Source organism: Hemitrygon akajei, chromosome 11 (genome assembly GCF_048418815.1).
Source record: "Hemitrygon akajei chromosome 11, sHemAka1.3, whole genome shotgun sequence".
NCBI lineage: Eukaryota > Metazoa > Chordata > Chondrichthyes > Myliobatiformes > Dasyatidae > Hemitrygon > Hemitrygon akajei.
In genome coordinates, this window is record NC_133134.1 from 80,486,961 (window position 1) to 80,504,032 (window position 17,072).

Here is a 17,072-nt window from a genome sequence, read left to right on the forward strand (position 1 = left end):
AAGACCATACGGACAAGGGAGGGGGTGACCGTACGGACAAGGGAGGGGTGACCGTACGGACAAGGGAGAGGGTGACCGTACGGACTAGGGAGGGGGGTGACCGTACGGACAAGGGAGGGGTGACCGTACGGACAAGGGAGAGGGTGACCGTACGGACAAGGGAGGGGGGTGACCGTACGGACAAGGGAGGGGTGACCGTACGGACAAGGGAGGGGGTGACCGTACGGACAAGGGAGAGGGTGACCGTACGGACAAGGGAGGGGTGACCGTACGGACAAGGGAGGGGGTGACCGTACGGACAAGAGAGGGGGGTGACCGTACGGACAAGGGAGGGGTGACCGTACGGACAAGGGAGGGGGTGACCGTACGGACAAGGGAGGGGTGACCGTACGGACAAGAGAGGGGGTGACCGTACGGACAAGGGAGGGGGTGACCGTACGGACAAGGGAGGGGGTGACCGTACGGACTAGGGAGGGGTGACCGTACGGACAAGAGAGGGGGTGACCGTACGGACAAGGGAGGGGTGACCGTACGGACAAGGGAGGGGGTGACCGTACGGACAAGGGAGGGGTGACCGTACGGACAAGGGAGGGGGTGACCGTACGGACAAGGGAGGGGGGTGACCGTACGGACAAGGGAGGGGAGTGACCCGACGGACAAGGGAGGGGGTGACCGTACGGACAAGAGAGGGGGTGACCGTACGGACAAGGGAGGGGTGACCGTACGGACAAGAGAGGGGGTGACCGTACGGACAAGGGAGGGGTGACCCTACGGACAAGAGAGGGGTGACCGTACGGACAAGGGAGGGGTGACCGTACGGACAAGGGAGGGGGTGACCGTACGGACAAGAGAGGGGGTGACCGTACGGACAAGGGAGGGGTGACCGTACGGACAAGGGAGGGGGTGACCGTACGGACAAGAGAGGGGGTGACCGTACGGACAAGGGAGGGGGTGACCGTACGGACAAGGGAGGGGGTGACCATACGGACAAGGGAGGGGTGACCTTACGGACAAGGGAGGGGTGACCGTACGGACAAGGGAGGGGTGACATCTCACCTGTGCAGTTGTACAAGGACACCATCCAGACATCAAGCACCTTGAGGCTACAGGAGGGAGAGGCAAGAGGTGAGACTCCATACTGATGGTGTGTACAGAGAGGGGGAGGGAGGAAGACATAGAAAGAGAGGGGGTGGGATAGAGGGGGAAGGGGGGAGAGGCAAGAGGTGAGACTCCATACTGATGGTGTGTACAGAGGGGGAGGGAGGAAGACATAGAAAGAGAGGGGGTGGGATAGAGGGGGAAGGGGGGAGAGGGGAGTAATGTGGGGGCAGAGAGGGAGGAGAGAGAGTGGGATGGGGCGGATAAGGAGTCAAAGAGCGAAACAGAGGGAAGGGGAGGAGGAGAGAGAGAGAACAAAATGGCGGGAAAATGGAGAGATTGAGGGGAGGGTTCAGAGGGGATGATGAGATAGAGGGATGGGAGAGAGGACTGGAGGTGGAGAGAGAATCCTACCTCCCAACACTCACTTTAACAGAGTAAATATGAAGGCATTGAACTTCTTCTGGGAGCTCTTGAGCTGGGAGAGTTGGTCCAGCTGCTGAACCAGACTGTACAGTTTCCCCGTGGAGTGATCTACAGGGGAGGGGAGAGAGAGGGACAGACAGACCATCAGAGAGAGACGCACGCCTGAAGGGTTCCCCTCCCGACAACTTTGTTTTGGTCACCAATGCTGAAATCAGTAGGCAAACCAGTGTTCATCACCTGTCCCTAACTGCCCTTCGAGAGGGCTGAGGGTGGACGTGTTGGCTGATCGAGGAGGGATTAGACCCAGCAACGGTGAAGTAATGGCCGAGATGCTTCCGAGTTGGGATGGTAGAGATGGAAACTGCGGGCGGTGGTTTTCCCCTGCCCCCTCCACTCTTGGGGGTATGGGCAAGTCTGGGAGGCTGACCAGGTACTGGTGGTGTTCTGTTGGGTCCACCTCTTTTCAAGTTATATGCTAATGATCTGGATACTGGAATTGATGGCCTTGTGGCCAAATCTGTGGACAATATGAAGGCGGTGGGATGGAGATGGAGGTGTAAGACACTCCTTTTCTCCACTGGCCTGCAGATCACCCTTGAGCAAGGTGTGGCACCTGCTTGGCCCCTGATCAGGGTCACGTGAAGCCATGGGAGCAGGTGGTGGACGGTCGTATGAGCAGCCGGTGCATATCACAAGTCCTAGTTATGCGACCACTGACCCCAGGCAGACAATCTCTGAAGAGTATCGATAACGGCTGGGGTCACCCGTCTTTGCAAAGACACTGCCCAGAAGGCGGCGATGACAAACCACTTCTGCAGAGAAAATTGCCAGGACCACGATCACCCATGTTACATGACATGGCAGATAATGAAGGTAGATAGAGGGGCAGGCAGTGGGAGTCTGCAGGGGGACTTGGACAGATTAGGAGAATCGGCAAAGAAGGGACAGATGTTGGGAAATGTACGATCGTGCACTTCAACATAAGGAATAAAGATTATTTTCTAAATGGGGGGCCAGTTCTGAGATTAGAGGTTCAGAGGTTCTTGGAGTACCAGTGTGGGATTTCCGAAAGGCCATGGGGGTCAAGTCATTGGGGATATCTAAAGTGGAAGTTAAAAGTTTCTTTACTGATAAAGGGCGTCAAAGTTTATGGGCAGGAGGCTCGGGAACGGGGCTGAGAGGGAAAATAAATCAGCCATGATGGAATGGTGAAGCAGACTCAATGGGCTGAATGGCCTCATTCTGGTCCGGAGTCTTATGGTGTCGTTAGAGTAGCCCGGATCCGTTTAGAGGACGGAGCACCAACAGTGGGCCCTGAGGTCGAAGACAGAGTTGTAAGGGAGACCCCAGGAGGGGAGGGGAAGGCTCTGCTCCCCATTCACAAGTGCAGGCTTTGACGAGGTTTATCCAGGATTCTGGATGAAGATCAGGCTTCACTGTATTGTCCTGACAGTCAAAGATCTACAGGTAAAGATTAGTTTTATTTGTCACGTGTACATCATACAGTGAAAGGCGCCATTTGCTTCAACAACCAAGGATGTGCTGTGGGCAGCCCGTGAGCATCGCCACACTTCCAGTGCCAAGGTAACGTGCCCACAACTACCAAAATTTGTCGTGTCTGCACAATTAAATAAGAGCACACATGTGGAGGTGAGGTTAAACAGATCAATCTGCATTAATAAGTAGTCCTGGGGGGGGGTCATTGCCCTAAACAAAATAGATCCATACATTACACTTCCTCCCCCTTTCGATTAATATAACATAAAACTGTATATGTAACAAAACGTTTGATTTCCCTTTAACAAAACATATTCAGATAAACATGCTTTCACAATAACAGTCCGTAACTACACTATACTAAAGATTCAGTGTGTTGGGTGCCGCTCTGTTTCTTGCAGGAGAGTGACTCTGGATCTGTGGAGAGGTATTGGGTTTGGCCGATGCCTTGTCAAAGACAACCTTCTCTGTTGCAGGTGTCATGTCACTGTCTGATCTCCAACATCCACTGTGTACATCGTTGGTCCAGTTCCTGTAGCTGAACTACCGGGTGTCCACTTGTCTTCTCAGTAATCCCACGCTAGGGACTTTCTGTCCAACCTCGACGCTCCTCGCTGCTTCACTGGTTGAACTGTCTATTCCACACTTCCCACTGTAGATCTGGTTTCAGGAGGTCCATGTGAGATTCCTGCTCATGAACAGCACTGCAGGTGTTGGATTTGTTGTTGCATGAACAGAGTTCCGATACACAAAAAGGAAATTGTCCACCTTGTGCGGTAGAGAAATCCCCCTCCCCCCCGTTCACGGCTTTAATGGACTTCCTGAAGGTTTGGATGAACCTTTCAGCTGACTCATTCATTGCTGGTGGGGAGGAGCTGACTGGAAATGTCTGATGCCATTTTCCTTCACGGACAGTCTGAACTCTTTTGGTGTGTACTGTGGCCCGTTGTCACCCACAGTTTGTTCTGGTAGGCCTCTTCTGCAGAAGATAGTCCTCAGAGCAAAAGCAGTCTTTTCTGAGGTGCAAACACGAGGAAATCTGCAGATGCTGGAAATTCAAACAACACACACTGAATGCAGGTGGAACACAGCAGGCCAGGCAGCATCTATAGGGAGAAGCGCTGTCGACGTTTCGGGCCGAGACCCTTTGCCAGGTGTTTGACTTCATTGGTAGGACTTCTGGCTACTTTGAATGATCATCCACAGTAATCAGAAACATGCAGTCCAGCAAAGTCAGCTGGTGAAAACAGCCACTCCCACAGGTGTAAAGGTTCCTGTAGGGGTGCATTTTGAAATTCATTGCATCCCAAACAGCTCTTGGTCCAGTCTCCAATCTATTCTCAGCCACAAGTAGTGAGACTCTTCATCTTGACTGCACCCTGGTGTCCTTCATACAGATTCTCTGACACTCTGGTGCGCAGTTTAGAGGGAACCACAACACGAGATCCACACATTAGCGTGCCTTCATATACAGACAGTTGGTCTCGTCTCGCTGAGAACTCTGGAAACGTAGGGTTACCGTGAGCTGGCCATCAGAAACTTCTGACAATGTCGGGTCATTCTTCGCTTCTCTTTGTATTTCAGAATTTGTTACCGACAACTGGTCCGCCAGTGGAATGGAACACCTCTGCTGGCTCAAAGAAAGAAGAACTTTCTTCTTCAGTTGCCAACAGCAGAATACGCGACAAGCCATCACTGTTGCTGTGTTGTTTGGTGCCCTTGAACGTTAAGTCAGAAGAGTGGTCTCTAGGAAAAATGCCCAACTTTGCAACTGGGTAGCAGTCATCTCTGGAATTCCCTTCCTGGGAACTGGACACAAGAGGCTGGTGATCGGTCACTAGCATAAACTTTTGTCCGTGGAGGTCGTGGTGGAACTTCTATATTGCCCGTACTAGACTAAAGGCCTCTCGGTCGATCTGTGCGTAGTTGCGTTCTGCACTTGTCAGTGATCTTGACGCAAATGCAAATTGGGTGTTCAGATCCATCTTTCATAGTGAGTGACAAAACAGCACCAATGCTAATCACACATCAGTCTGATAGGCAGGGATGGGTCATAACGGGTGAGCAGTTCATCTGATGTTACTAGTCTCTTTGTTCAGTCTCTTAGACTTCAGCAAGGCCTTTGAATGGACTTCAGCAAGGCCTTTGATGGACTTCAGCAAGGCCTTTGACAAAGTTCCACATGGAAGGTTAGTTAAGAAGGTTCAGTCGTTAGGTATTAGTGCTGGAGTAATAAAATGGATTCAACAGTGGCTAGATGGGAGATGCCAGAGAGTAGTGGTGGATAATTGTTTATCGGGATGGAGGCCGGTGACTAGCGGGGTGCCTCAGGGATCTGTTTTGGGCCCAATGTTGTTTGTAATATACATAAATGATCTGGATGATGGGGTGGTAAATTGGATTAGTAAGTATGCTGATGATACTAAGGTAGGAGGTGTTGTGGATAATGAGGTGGGTTTTCAAAGCTTGCAGGGAGATTTATGCCGGTTAGAAGAATGGGCTGAACGTTGGCAGATGGAGTTTAATGCTGAGAAGTGTGAGGTTCTACATTTTGGCAGGAATAATCCAAATAGAACATACAGGGTAAATGGTAGGGCATTGAGGAATGCAGTGGAACAGAGAGATCTAGGAATAACAGTGCATAGTTCCCTGAAGGTGGAGTCTCATGTAGATAGGGTGGTGAAGAAGGCTTTTGGAACGCTGGCCTTTATAAATCAGAGCATTGAGTACAGAAGTTGGGATGTAATGTTAAAATTGTACAAGGCATTGGTAAGGCCAAATTTGGAATATTGTGTACAGTTCTGGTCACCGAATTATAGGAAAGATATCAATAAATTAGAGAGAGTGCAGAGACGATTTACTAGGATGTTACCAGGGTTTCAGCACTTAAGTTACAGAGAAAGGTTGAACAAGTTAGGTCTCTATTCATTGGAGCGTAGAAGGTTGAGGGGGGATTTGATCGAGGTATTTAAAATGTTGAGAGGGATAGATAGAGTTGACGTGAATAGGCTGTTTCCATTGAGAGTAGGGGAGATTCAAACGAGAGGACATGATTTGAGAGTTAGGGGGCAAAAGTTTAAGGGAAACACGAGGGGGTATTTCTTTACTCAGAGAGTGATAGCTGTGTGGAATGAGCTTCCTGTAGAAGTAGTAGAGGCCAGATCAGTTGTGTCATTTAAGGTAAAATTGGATAGGTATATGGATAGGAAAGGAGTGGAGGGTTATGGGCTGAGTGCGGGTAGGTGGGACTAGGTGAGATTAAGAGTTCGGCACGGACTAGGAGGGCCGGAATGGCCTGTTTCCGTGCTGTGATTGTTATATGGTTATATGGTTATATGGTTTCCTTGAATACTCTTTCACATCTTTCTGACCATTTCTACTTTGCTCCTGTCTATAATGGTGAGTTCAGTGGGTGCAGCATTGTAGCAATGTTTGGGAGAAACCAGTGCTAGGCCTTTACAAGGTCCAAGTATGGACAGGAGAAGGAGGGGGTTACGGAGGTGCCCGGAGAGGGAGAGAAGGGAGTTGTTCTTGCAGAGTCCCTAATTTTTGGAGAACAGGTGTCCAAATTAGGCAAAGGAATGGCAGGTGGAATACAGAGTCGAGAAGTGTATGGTCATGCACTTTGGAAGAAGAAATGAAAAAGTTTCAATTCAATAGGTACATTTAATGTCAGAGAAATGTATACAATAAACATCCTGAAATTCTTCTTCCTCGCAAACGTCCACAAAAACAGAGAACAGCTCCAAGGAATAAATCACAGTTAGAACTCCAAAGCCCCCCCAGACATAAGCAGCAACCCCCCCCCCCCCCCCGCAAACCGCTATTTTTTTCTAAATGGAGAGAAAATTTTAAAACCTGAGGAGCAAAGGGACTTCAGAGTCCTTGTGCAGGATGCCCTAAAGGTTCATCTACAGGTTGAGTCAGTGGTGAGGAAGGCAAATGTGATGATGTTAGCACTCAATTCAAGAGGACTGGAATATAAAAGCAAAGATGTAATGTTGAGATTTTATAAAGCACTGGTGAGGCCTCATTTGGAGTGTTGTGAGCAGTTTTGGGCCCCTTATCTTTGAAAGGATGAGCTGAAACTGGAGAGGATTCAAAGGAGGTTCACGAAAATGAGTCCAGGATTGAATGGCTTCTCATATGAAGAGCGTTTGATGTACTCACTGGAATTCAGAAGAAAGAGGGGTGACCTCATTGAAACCTATCAAATGGTGAAAGGCCTCGATAGGGTGGATGTGGAGAGGATACTTCCTCTGGTGGGATAGAGGACACAGCCTCGGAATAGAGGGACCTCCTTTTAGAACAGAGATGAGGAGGAGTTTAAGCCAGAGAATGGTGAATCCATGGAATTTGTTTACCCAAGTAGCTGTGGATACGAGGTTGATAGATTGGGATATGGGGAGAAGGCAGGAGATTGGGGCTGAGAGGATAGTATTAGCCATGATGAAATGGCGGAGCAGACTTGATGGGCCAAATGGCCTAATACTGCTCCTATATCTTATAGTTTTATAATTGAATTTTAAAAAATTTAAGCAGAGAATGAATTAGAAAACAATAATCATGGACATTTTTAAGGAAATTTGTAACAATAATTTGAAGGAAATAATTTAAAGCAAATTATGAACAACAATTTTAATGAATTAGTAACAATTATGGACTTTTAAGGATATTTTTCTAGACTTTTTATAAGGAAAAAAGATTAATCCTGTTACTTATTTATGTGTAGTCATTATTTTATCATTAATAATATTATAACAGATTAAAATGTGTTACTTTTGAAAACCGTTTCAAAAAAGATTAATCTCTTAAAAAGATGAATAATTTCTAATTGTTAACGTTTCATCGATAACATAAAAAACAGAATGTGAAAGTATAAGCTTGTTGCATATTCACAGAAGATCAAATATTGAAAGGATAGCAGAGAGTTTAAGATGAAGAAGCCTTCAAAAAACCTAAAAAAAATAATATTTAATATTTTTAAAAGATAATTTTAAAAGGCATTTTTATTATGAGTGGGGTTTGAAGCATAAAGGGACGACAGGTACTGAATGGCGTGTACCGACAAAACCTTTGCATGTCCCATTATAGGCACGGGTGCCACCGCTGTGCCAGGCCGATTATTGGTGGGGGAGTCTCGGTGAGAGGAGCCTGTACATGGGATGCCCCCCCCCACCACATAATGAACAGGGTTCTTACCTGCCTTCACTGAAGCTTCCACCACCGACCAGAGAGAGGTAGTCCTCCGCCCGACGATCAGGTCCTGCCGGTATGGCTTCAGCCCATCCCAAATCACCGCTGAGAGTGCGGGGCAGAGTCCGGACAACAGCAGGTGGCCCACCTGGGGGGTGAGACGGCTGTCCCCCAGCTGCGTCTGTGTGGGTGGGGGGGGGGGGGGGCAGGGAGGGAGACAGAAGGTACCAGAGGTGGTGAGAGGAGACCAGGTACATTCCCCACCCACACATCCCCAAAGACCCTCTGCGAGCAAACAGAACATCCTGCAGATCGCGGAGCCCTACCTGTTCTCCTCCCCTACCTCCGCACAGATAACCCTTGGAAATTTTAACACAAACCTTCTGGACAACGTTTCGAGCAGCGCTGAAATGAGCAACAATCTCGTCCACGGCCACACTGACCGCCCACACCAGACCTGAGGGCAGGAAAACACATTGTCATATTCAGCTCCCCCCTCACCACCCCTCCCACTGAGATCCCCCTCACCACCCCTCCCACTGAGATCCCCTCACCACCCATCCCACTGAGAACCCCCTCACCACCCCCAAACTGAGATCCCCTCACCACCCCTCCCACTGAGATCCCTCCTCGCCAACCCTCCCACTGAGATCCCTCCTCACCACCCCTCCCACTGAGATCCCTCCTCACCACCCCTCCCACTGAGATCCCCTCACCACCCCTCCCACTGAGATCCCCCTCACTACCCCTCCCACTGAGATCCCCTCACCACCCCTCCCACTGAGATCCCCCTCACCACCCCTCCCACTGAGATCCCCACACTACCCCTCCCACTGAGATCCCCTCACCACTCCTCCCACTGAGATCCCCTCACCACCCCTCCCACTGAGATCCCCCTCACTACCCCTCCCACTGAGATCCCCTCACCACCCCTCCCACTGAGATCCCTCTCACCACCCCTCCCACTGAGATCCCCACACTACCCCTCCCACTGAGATCCCCTCACCACCCCTCCCACTGAGATCCCCCTCACCACCCCTCCCACTGAGATCCCCTCACTACCCCTCCCACTGAGATCCCCCTCACCACTCCTCCCACTGAGATCCTCTCACCACCCCTCCCACTGAGATCCCCTCACCACCCCTCCCACTGAGATCCCCACACTACCCCTCCCACTGAGATCCCCTCACCACCCCTCCCACTGAGAATCCCTCACCACCCCTCCCACTGAGATCCCCTCACCACCCCTCCCACTGAGATCCCTCCTCACCACCCCTCCCACTGATCCCTTCACTACCCCTCCCACTGAGATCCCCCTCACTACCCCTCCCACTGAGATCCCCTCACCACCCCTCCCATTGAGATCCCTCTCACCACCCCTCCCACTGAGATCCCCTCACCACCCCTCCCACTGAGATCTCCCTCACCACCCCTCCCACTGAGATCCCCCTCACCACCCCTCCCACTGAGATCCCTCCACACCACCCCTCCCACTGAGATCCCTCCTCACCACCCTTCCCACTGAGATCACCTCACCACCCCTCCCACTGAGATCCCTCCTCACCACCCCTCCCACTGAGATCCCCTCACCACCCCTCCCACTGAGATCCCCTCACCACCCCTCCCACTGAGATCCCCTCACCACCCCTCCCACTGAGAACCCCCTCACCACCCCTCCCACTGAGATCTCCCTCACCACCCCTCCCACTGAGATCTCCCTCACCACCCCTCCCACTGAGATCTCCCTCACCACCCCCCCCACTGAGATCTCCCTCACCACCCCTCCCACTGAGATCTCCCTCACCACCCCTCCCACTGAGATCCCCTCACCACCCCTCCCACTGAGATCCCCTCACTACCCCTCCCACTGAGATCCCCTCACCACCCCTCCCACTGAGATCCCCACACCACCCCTCCCACTGAGATCCTCTCACCACCCCTCCCACTGAGATCCCCACACCACCCCTCCCACTGAGAACCCCCTCACCACCCCTCCCACTGAGATCTCCCTCACCACCCCTCCCACTGAGATCCCCTCACCACCCCTCCCACTGAGATCCCCTCACTACCCCTCCCACTGAGATCCCCTCACTACCCCTCCCACTGAGATCCCCTCACCACCCCTCCCACTGAGATCCCCTCACCACCCCTCCCACTGAGAACCCACTCACCACCCCTCCCACTGAGATCTCCCTCACCACCCCTCCCACTGAGATCCCCTCACCACCCCCCCACTGAGATCTCCCTCACCACCCCCCCACTGAGATCTCCCTCACTACCCCTCCCACTGAGATCTCCCTCACCACCCCTCCCACTGAGATCCCCTCACTACCCCTCCCACTGAGATCTCCCTCACCACCCCTCCCACTGAGATCTCCCTCACTACCCCTCCCACAGCACAACACTCCAACCTCCCCTCCCACTGAGTTCCTTCCTCACCACCCCTCCCACATTAGTGTGAGCGATGGTGACTCCCACCCTCAGCCTCTCACCTTTCTTGTGTTGTCGTCTGGACGGAGGGGCCCTGTCCCCAGGGTAGGGTGGACGGAGAGGGGGGGTTGAGGACAGTTCAGACATCCCACACTGTCCTGCACAGGAATCCCCAGGTACAGGATGGCTGCCGGCCGCTGTCGGACACAATACAGGGGTCAGAGACACTTCCACACCTCCCACAGCAACCCACCCCCCACACAGCTCCAGCACAAGGTGAAGGGTCTAAAACAGGGTCACGAGGCCATTCATCCCTACTGGCCAATACTGTCGTCTTTTCCAGCTCCCCACCTCGCACTTGACCCCAGACAGGCAAATATATCCACCTATGTTGGTGGTGATATTTTCAATGGACTCCCCCCTGCATCAGTACTGGGGATACCCCCATCTCCCAGACCAGGAAACAGTGGAAAAGAGAGGGAGTGTATGTGAGGGAGAGGGGAGGGGGCAGGAGAAGGGACGGGGCATACAGGGGGGGGGGGGCGTGGGGCGCAGGAGAGGGGGTGAAGGGTGCAGGGTGCAGGAGGGGGTAAGGGGCAGGTGCAGGAGAGAGGGTGAAGGGTGCAGGGTGCAGAGTGCAGGAGGGGGGAGGGGATGGGAGGAAGGGTGTGGAGTGTGTTGAGGAGAGGGTGAGGGAGGTGTTTGGAGAATAGAGAGGGGTAGGGATAGGGAGGGGGTGGGGAGAGAGTGGAGGGACGATGGAGAGGAGGGTTACTGGTGTGGGGTTGTGGAGTAGGGGATGGAGGGAGCGGAGGATGAGCAGAGCAGGAGGTTGGTGGGCACGAGGGGCTGCGGGAGGCATCGGCCGTGAGAACGAGAGCCACTTACTGCCAGCGTTCCGAACAGCGGACCCTTCACCCGCACCTTCCGATCCACCGTCTCTCCGAGCAGCTTCCGTCAGGGGGGGGAGGGCAGGGGCCGGGCCCAGGAGCTGCCCGAGGGGGGCGATCAGGGGGGAGGGGAAGCTCCATGCCCTGGGGTGGGTGGGGGAACACGCTGAGCCGAGGCCTGGAGACGGGGCCAGGGAGAGCGGGAGACTCCCTCGCTGAGGGGGAGTGTATGCCCCCACGGGCGAGGGGCGCCCAGGGCACTGAGGATCAGCCTGTACGTCCACAGCAGGGGGCAGGGGCACGGGGGAGAGGCTGGGCGTTGGGAACGAGAGGCACAGCAGGAAGGGCTGGAGGGGAAGGGACTGTGGGCGCTGGTGGACAGCGCACAGGGGGGAGGCTGAATGAGGGGAAGGGAAGAGGGAGGGGGAGGATAGTGAGAGGGCCAGAGACAGGGGATGAAAGGAAGGGAGATCAGTGGAGAAATGAGGGGGAAAGATGGTGGGGTGGGGGAGAAAGGGGGGTAGAGAGATGAGATGAGGAGAGAATGGGGCGGAAGGGGCAGAAGGGGTAGGGAGTGGGGGAGGTGGAGGGGGAGGACAGACAGGGAGGCAGAGGGGTAGACAGTGGGGGGAGTTGGACAGGGGGATAGGGGAGACGGACAGGGAGAATGGGGGTTAGGCGATGGGGAGTTGGGGAAGTGGGATGGGGGGAGACAGATGTGGAGGCGGGGGGGTAGCAAATGGGGAGTGGGGGAGTTGGACAGGGAGAATGACGGGGAGGAAGGGGTCACGGACCGGGATGAGGATGGGGAGTGGGGGAAAGAAGGATGTGGGACAAAAGGGGGGAGACGGATGTTGAGGAAGTGGCCACGGACAGGGAGAGGTACAGGAAGTGGGGGGTAGGGGGAGGGAGAGAGGGGGCAGAGAATGGCAAGGAAAGAGGGAGTTTGTCCAAGAGGGGATCAGTGAGTTTGAGAGGGGAGCGAGGGAGAGAAGGGGGATAGTGCAGAAGGGAGCATGGGTCAGGGAGGCAAGGGTGGGGTGAAGAGGTGGAGATGGACAAGTTGGAGACGAAGGTTCGCGTCACAGACGAAACGATGGAACAGACACACAGTCGACGTGAAATCATTGAGGGGGGAGGGGGGGGGGAGAGAGAATGGAAAAGAGAATATGCATGAGTTAGTCACGACCAAGACACAATGAGACATTCAGAAACAATGAGAGAGAAAGAATGAGAGAGACCAGAGCAATGCCCTGAAAAGGGTTAATTACCCTGAGTGGTCACCAGGCAGCGATGGGGAGCAGGAACCCTGCCTGATACCTACGCCAGGGTGCCGTTTACTGATTACAGCTCAGTTGACAACACTATCGTACCCTCAGTTCTAATCAATAAGCTCCAAATCCTGGGTCTCTGTACCTCCCTCTGTAACTGCCTACTTGGCTTCCTCATCAGGAGATCGCAGACCGTGCGGATCGGAAATAACACCTCCTCCTTGCTGACAGCCAACCTCAAGGATGCGTGCTTAGCCCACTGCTCCACTCTCTCTACACCCACCCCTGTGTGGCCAGGCACAGCGCAAACACCATCTATAAATTTGCCAGTGTCATTGGCAGAATTTCAGGTGGAGTGAGATAAATCGAGGGAGGTAGGCCAGCTGGCTGAGTGGTGTGGCACCAACAACCTTGCGCTCAGCATCAGCAAGATCTCGGAATTGATTGTGGACTTCAGGAAGGGGAAGTCGAGGAAACACTCACCAGTCCTCATCGAGGGATCAGGAGTGGGAAGGGTGGGCAGTTTCATGTTCCTGGGTGTCAACATCTCTGAGGATCTATCCAGGCCCAACATATTGCGCAATTGGAAAGAAGGCATGACATTGGGTATACTTCATCAGGAGTTTGAAGAGAATTGGTCTACCATGGAAGATACTCACAAATTTCTACCGTGATGAACCGTGGAGAGCATTCTAACTGGTTGCATCAGTGTTCGGTATGGAGGGGACACTGCACAGGATCAGGAAAAGTTGCAGAAAGTTGTGATCCATTATGGGCACTAGCCTCCCCAGCATCCAAGTTAGCAAGCAACCCTGGATGATTCCTCCCAGGGTCACTGGGCAAAGACTATAAGACTATTGGCCTATTCCCCCTTCTCTCAAATCCTCTCTAGCTGCCCCGTCTAAATCCCCCTTTCCAAGCGACATTCCTCAAACGCCCTCAGCTACTCTGCATTATATATAGTGGCTCTCCCAGAGTTCCCACCTCAGAAGGGAGGAAGCGAAAATTGGAGGGTTCGGTGGGAGGGAAGGGTTAGACTGATGTAGGAGTAGGTTAAAGGGTCGACACTAAATTGTGGGCCGAAGGGCCTGTGTTCTAAAATACTAACCACTTTATTTCTAATTTATTTATTTATTCGGAGATTCAGCCCTTCCGCCCTAATGAGCCCATGCTGACCAATTACACACATGGCCAATTAACCTATTAACTTGTACGTCTTTGGACTGTGGGAGGAAACCCACATGGTCACGTGGAGAAGGTACAAACGGGAATTGAATGTGAGTCGCAGGCCCTGTGGTGTGCCCATCGCATATCCATTATCTGGCATGGAAACCCACCTGGACAGACAGACACACACCACCACGGAAAACAAAACCTGCTAGAACCTAATAAACGGCAGAGAAACAGGTCCGTCAGCCCATCGAGACCGTGCTGTCCCTCAACATCCCCTTTACATCGACCCCAATATATAGTCCCAACAAACACAAGAGCACGGCTACACTACAATAAGGAGTGCCTATCGTTACTTTCCGAGGCCTCATTTTGGCAAATCAGACCATTTGGCTGCATTCCTGCTGCCTGCACACGGACAGAGCCTAACGCCCCGGGCTCCAGAGATCAAGGCCGCTGAGAGGTGGTTATGGGAGGCTGAGGATTGCCTTGTCAGTGGACTGGGCCGTGTTCAAAGAACTCATCTGAGATCCTGAATGACTACACCAGGGTCATTACAGACTAGTGGTGGACGAGTGTGCCCCCACAAAATCGTGCAGTGTGAGAAGCCCCGGATGGACAATGAAATCCGGAACCTGCTGAGAGCCAGATCAGAGGCCGGAGATGGGGAATGCTACAAGAGGTGCAGGTATGTCATGTCTCGGGTGAAGTGGAGATTCCAGACCGGACTGGAATCAACGAGGGATGCTCAACAGCTGGGGCAGGGTTTGAACGCCATCACCTCCTACGAAGCGAAATCTTGCGACCGAGGGGACAGCAGAGCTTCCCAGATGAGCTGACCACCAGAACAGGGAGGAACCATCACACACCCCTCAGTATCCGATGACGACGTGCGGGCTGCCTTCAAGGGAGTGAATGCAAGGAAAGCGTCCGGTCCGGATGGAATAGCTGGCCGAGTACCGAAGACCCCCTGGGCCGACCAACTGGCTGGTGTGTTCATGGATATCTTCAACCTCTCGCCTCAGCACTCTGTGCTTCAGTCGTACCAGTGTCCAAGAAGAGTGTGGTAACTTCCCTTAATGACTGCTGCCCGGTGGCACTTCCACCCACAGTGATGAAGTGGCATTGAAGCTGATCAGCTCCTTGTCTGAATGGAGACTTGGATCTGCTCCAATTTGCCTAGCAAAGCAACAGGTCTACAGCAGATGCTATTTCGTTGGCTCTTCACACAACCCCGGAACATCCGGACAGTGAAGATACATACATCAGGATGCTCTTTACCGATTACAGCTCAGCATTTAACACCATCATCCCCCCCAAGACCTGGGCTTCAATACCCCTTGTGCAATTGGATCCTGAATTTCCTCATTTGTCGGTTCGGATTGATGAAAACATCTCCTCCACAATCTCCATCAGCACAGGAGCACCACGGGGACGTGTGCTTAGCCCCTGCTCCACTCGTTTTACACCTCTGACTGTGTGGCTAAGCTCAGCTCTAACACCATACATAAGTTTGCTAACAACACCGCTGTTCTGGGCTGTATCAAAGGGGGTGATGGATCAGCATACAGGAGGGAGAGTAGGAATCTGGCTGAGTGCTGTCATAACCTCTCACTCAATGTCAATAAGACCAAGGAACTGATTGTAGACTTCAGGAGAAGGAAACCAAAGGTCCATGAACCAGAAATTATTGGAGGATCAGAGGTGGAGAGGGTCAGTAACTTTAAATTCCTGGGTGTCACTGTCTCAGAGGACCTGTCCTGGACCCCTCACGTAAATATTATTGTGAAGAAGAAAGGAATCTGCGGAGATTCAGCATGTCATCAAAAACCTTGGCAAATTTCTACAGATGCGTGGTGGGAAGTGTGCTGACCGGCCGTGTTACAGTCCGGTATGGGAACACCAAAGCCTTTGAGTGGAAAATCCTGCAAAAGGTGGTAGATTCAGTCCAGTATTTCACGGGTAAAGCCCTCCCAACCACTGAGCATATCTACGAGCAGCATTCATCATCAGAGATCCTCACCACCCAGGCCATGCCCTTTTCTCGTTGCTGCCATCAGGTAGAAGGTACAGGAGCCTCAGGGCTCCCACCACCAAGTTCAGGAACCATTACTACCCCTCAACCATCAGGCTCCTGAACAAAAGGGGACAGCTACACTCACGTAAGGACTCTGTTACATGGTTATTCCATGCTCGTTAATTATATCTGCATTTGTTCACAGTTTCCTGATGTTTACAATTTACAGATTCTGTTTTATAGATTTGCTAAACATGCTCGCAGGAAAAGAACCTCAGGGTTGTATGTGGCGACATGTACATACAGAGAAGGGGAAGGCAGAGACGAGGAGGGGTGTAGGGGGCTGGAGGGGTTACAGAGAAGGGGACGGGTGTGGAGGCCAGGGGGGTTACAGAGACGAGGAGGGGTGTAGGGGGCTGGAGGGGTTACAGAGAAGGGGACGGGTGTGGAGGCCAGAGGGGGTTACAGAGACGAGGAGGGGTGTAGGGGGCTGGAGGGGTTTACAGTGACGGAGAGATGGAGACGGGTTTACAGAGGGGGAGGAATACAGGGGATGTAAGATGTTTCAGAGACAGGGAGGGTTTACAGTGACGGAGAGATGGAAGAGGTTACAGTGACGGGTCGGGTTTACAGAGGGGGAGGGGAGGGGGATGCAGAGGGTTTCAGAGACAGGGAGGGTTTACAGTGACGGAGAGATGGAAGAGGTTACAGTGACGGGTCGGGTTTACAGAGGGGGAGGGGAGGGGGATGCAGAGGGTTTCAGAGACGGAGGGTTTACAGTGACGGAGAGATGGAAGAGGTTACAGTGACGGGTCGGGTTTACAGAGGGGGAGGGGAGGGGGATGCAGAGGGTTTCAGAGACAGGGAGGGTTTACAGTGACGGGTCGGGTTTACAGAGGGGGAGGGGAGGGGGATGCAGAGGGTTTCAGAGACAGGGAGGGTTTACAGTGACGGAGAGATGGAAGAGGTTACAGTGACGGGTCGGGTTTACAGAGGGGGAGGGGAGGGGGATGCAGAGGGTTTCAGAGACGGAGGGTTTACGGTGACGGAGAGATGGAAGAGGTTACAGTGACGGGT

General features: G+C 52.9%; 1 protein-coding gene across 2 annotated transcripts in view; it reads right to left on the reverse strand.

Annotated features, from left to right (window-relative positions):
* The window catches only part of rusc1 (RUN and SH3 domain containing 1), a 33,527-nt gene that overhangs the window by 4,460 nt on the left and 11,995 nt on the right, over positions 1-17,072 (reverse strand). Inside the window, exons 2-7 of one of the 2 annotated variants that reach the window (XM_073061205.1) lie at positions 11,536-11,934; positions 10,710-10,844; positions 8,598-8,674; positions 8,224-8,398; positions 1,527-1,632; positions 1,057-1,103 (exon numbers count right to left, since the gene is read on the reverse strand). In XM_073061205.1, the coding sequence (XP_072917306.1) occupies positions 1,057-1,103; positions 1,527-1,632; positions 8,224-8,398; positions 8,598-8,674; positions 10,710-10,844; positions 11,536-11,934 (939 nt within the window). The remainder of the gene's footprint in view (positions 1-1,056; positions 1,104-1,526; positions 1,633-8,223; positions 8,399-8,597; positions 8,675-10,709; positions 10,845-11,535; positions 11,935-17,072) is intronic. The other variant, XM_073061206.1, reaches the window with a different exon arrangement.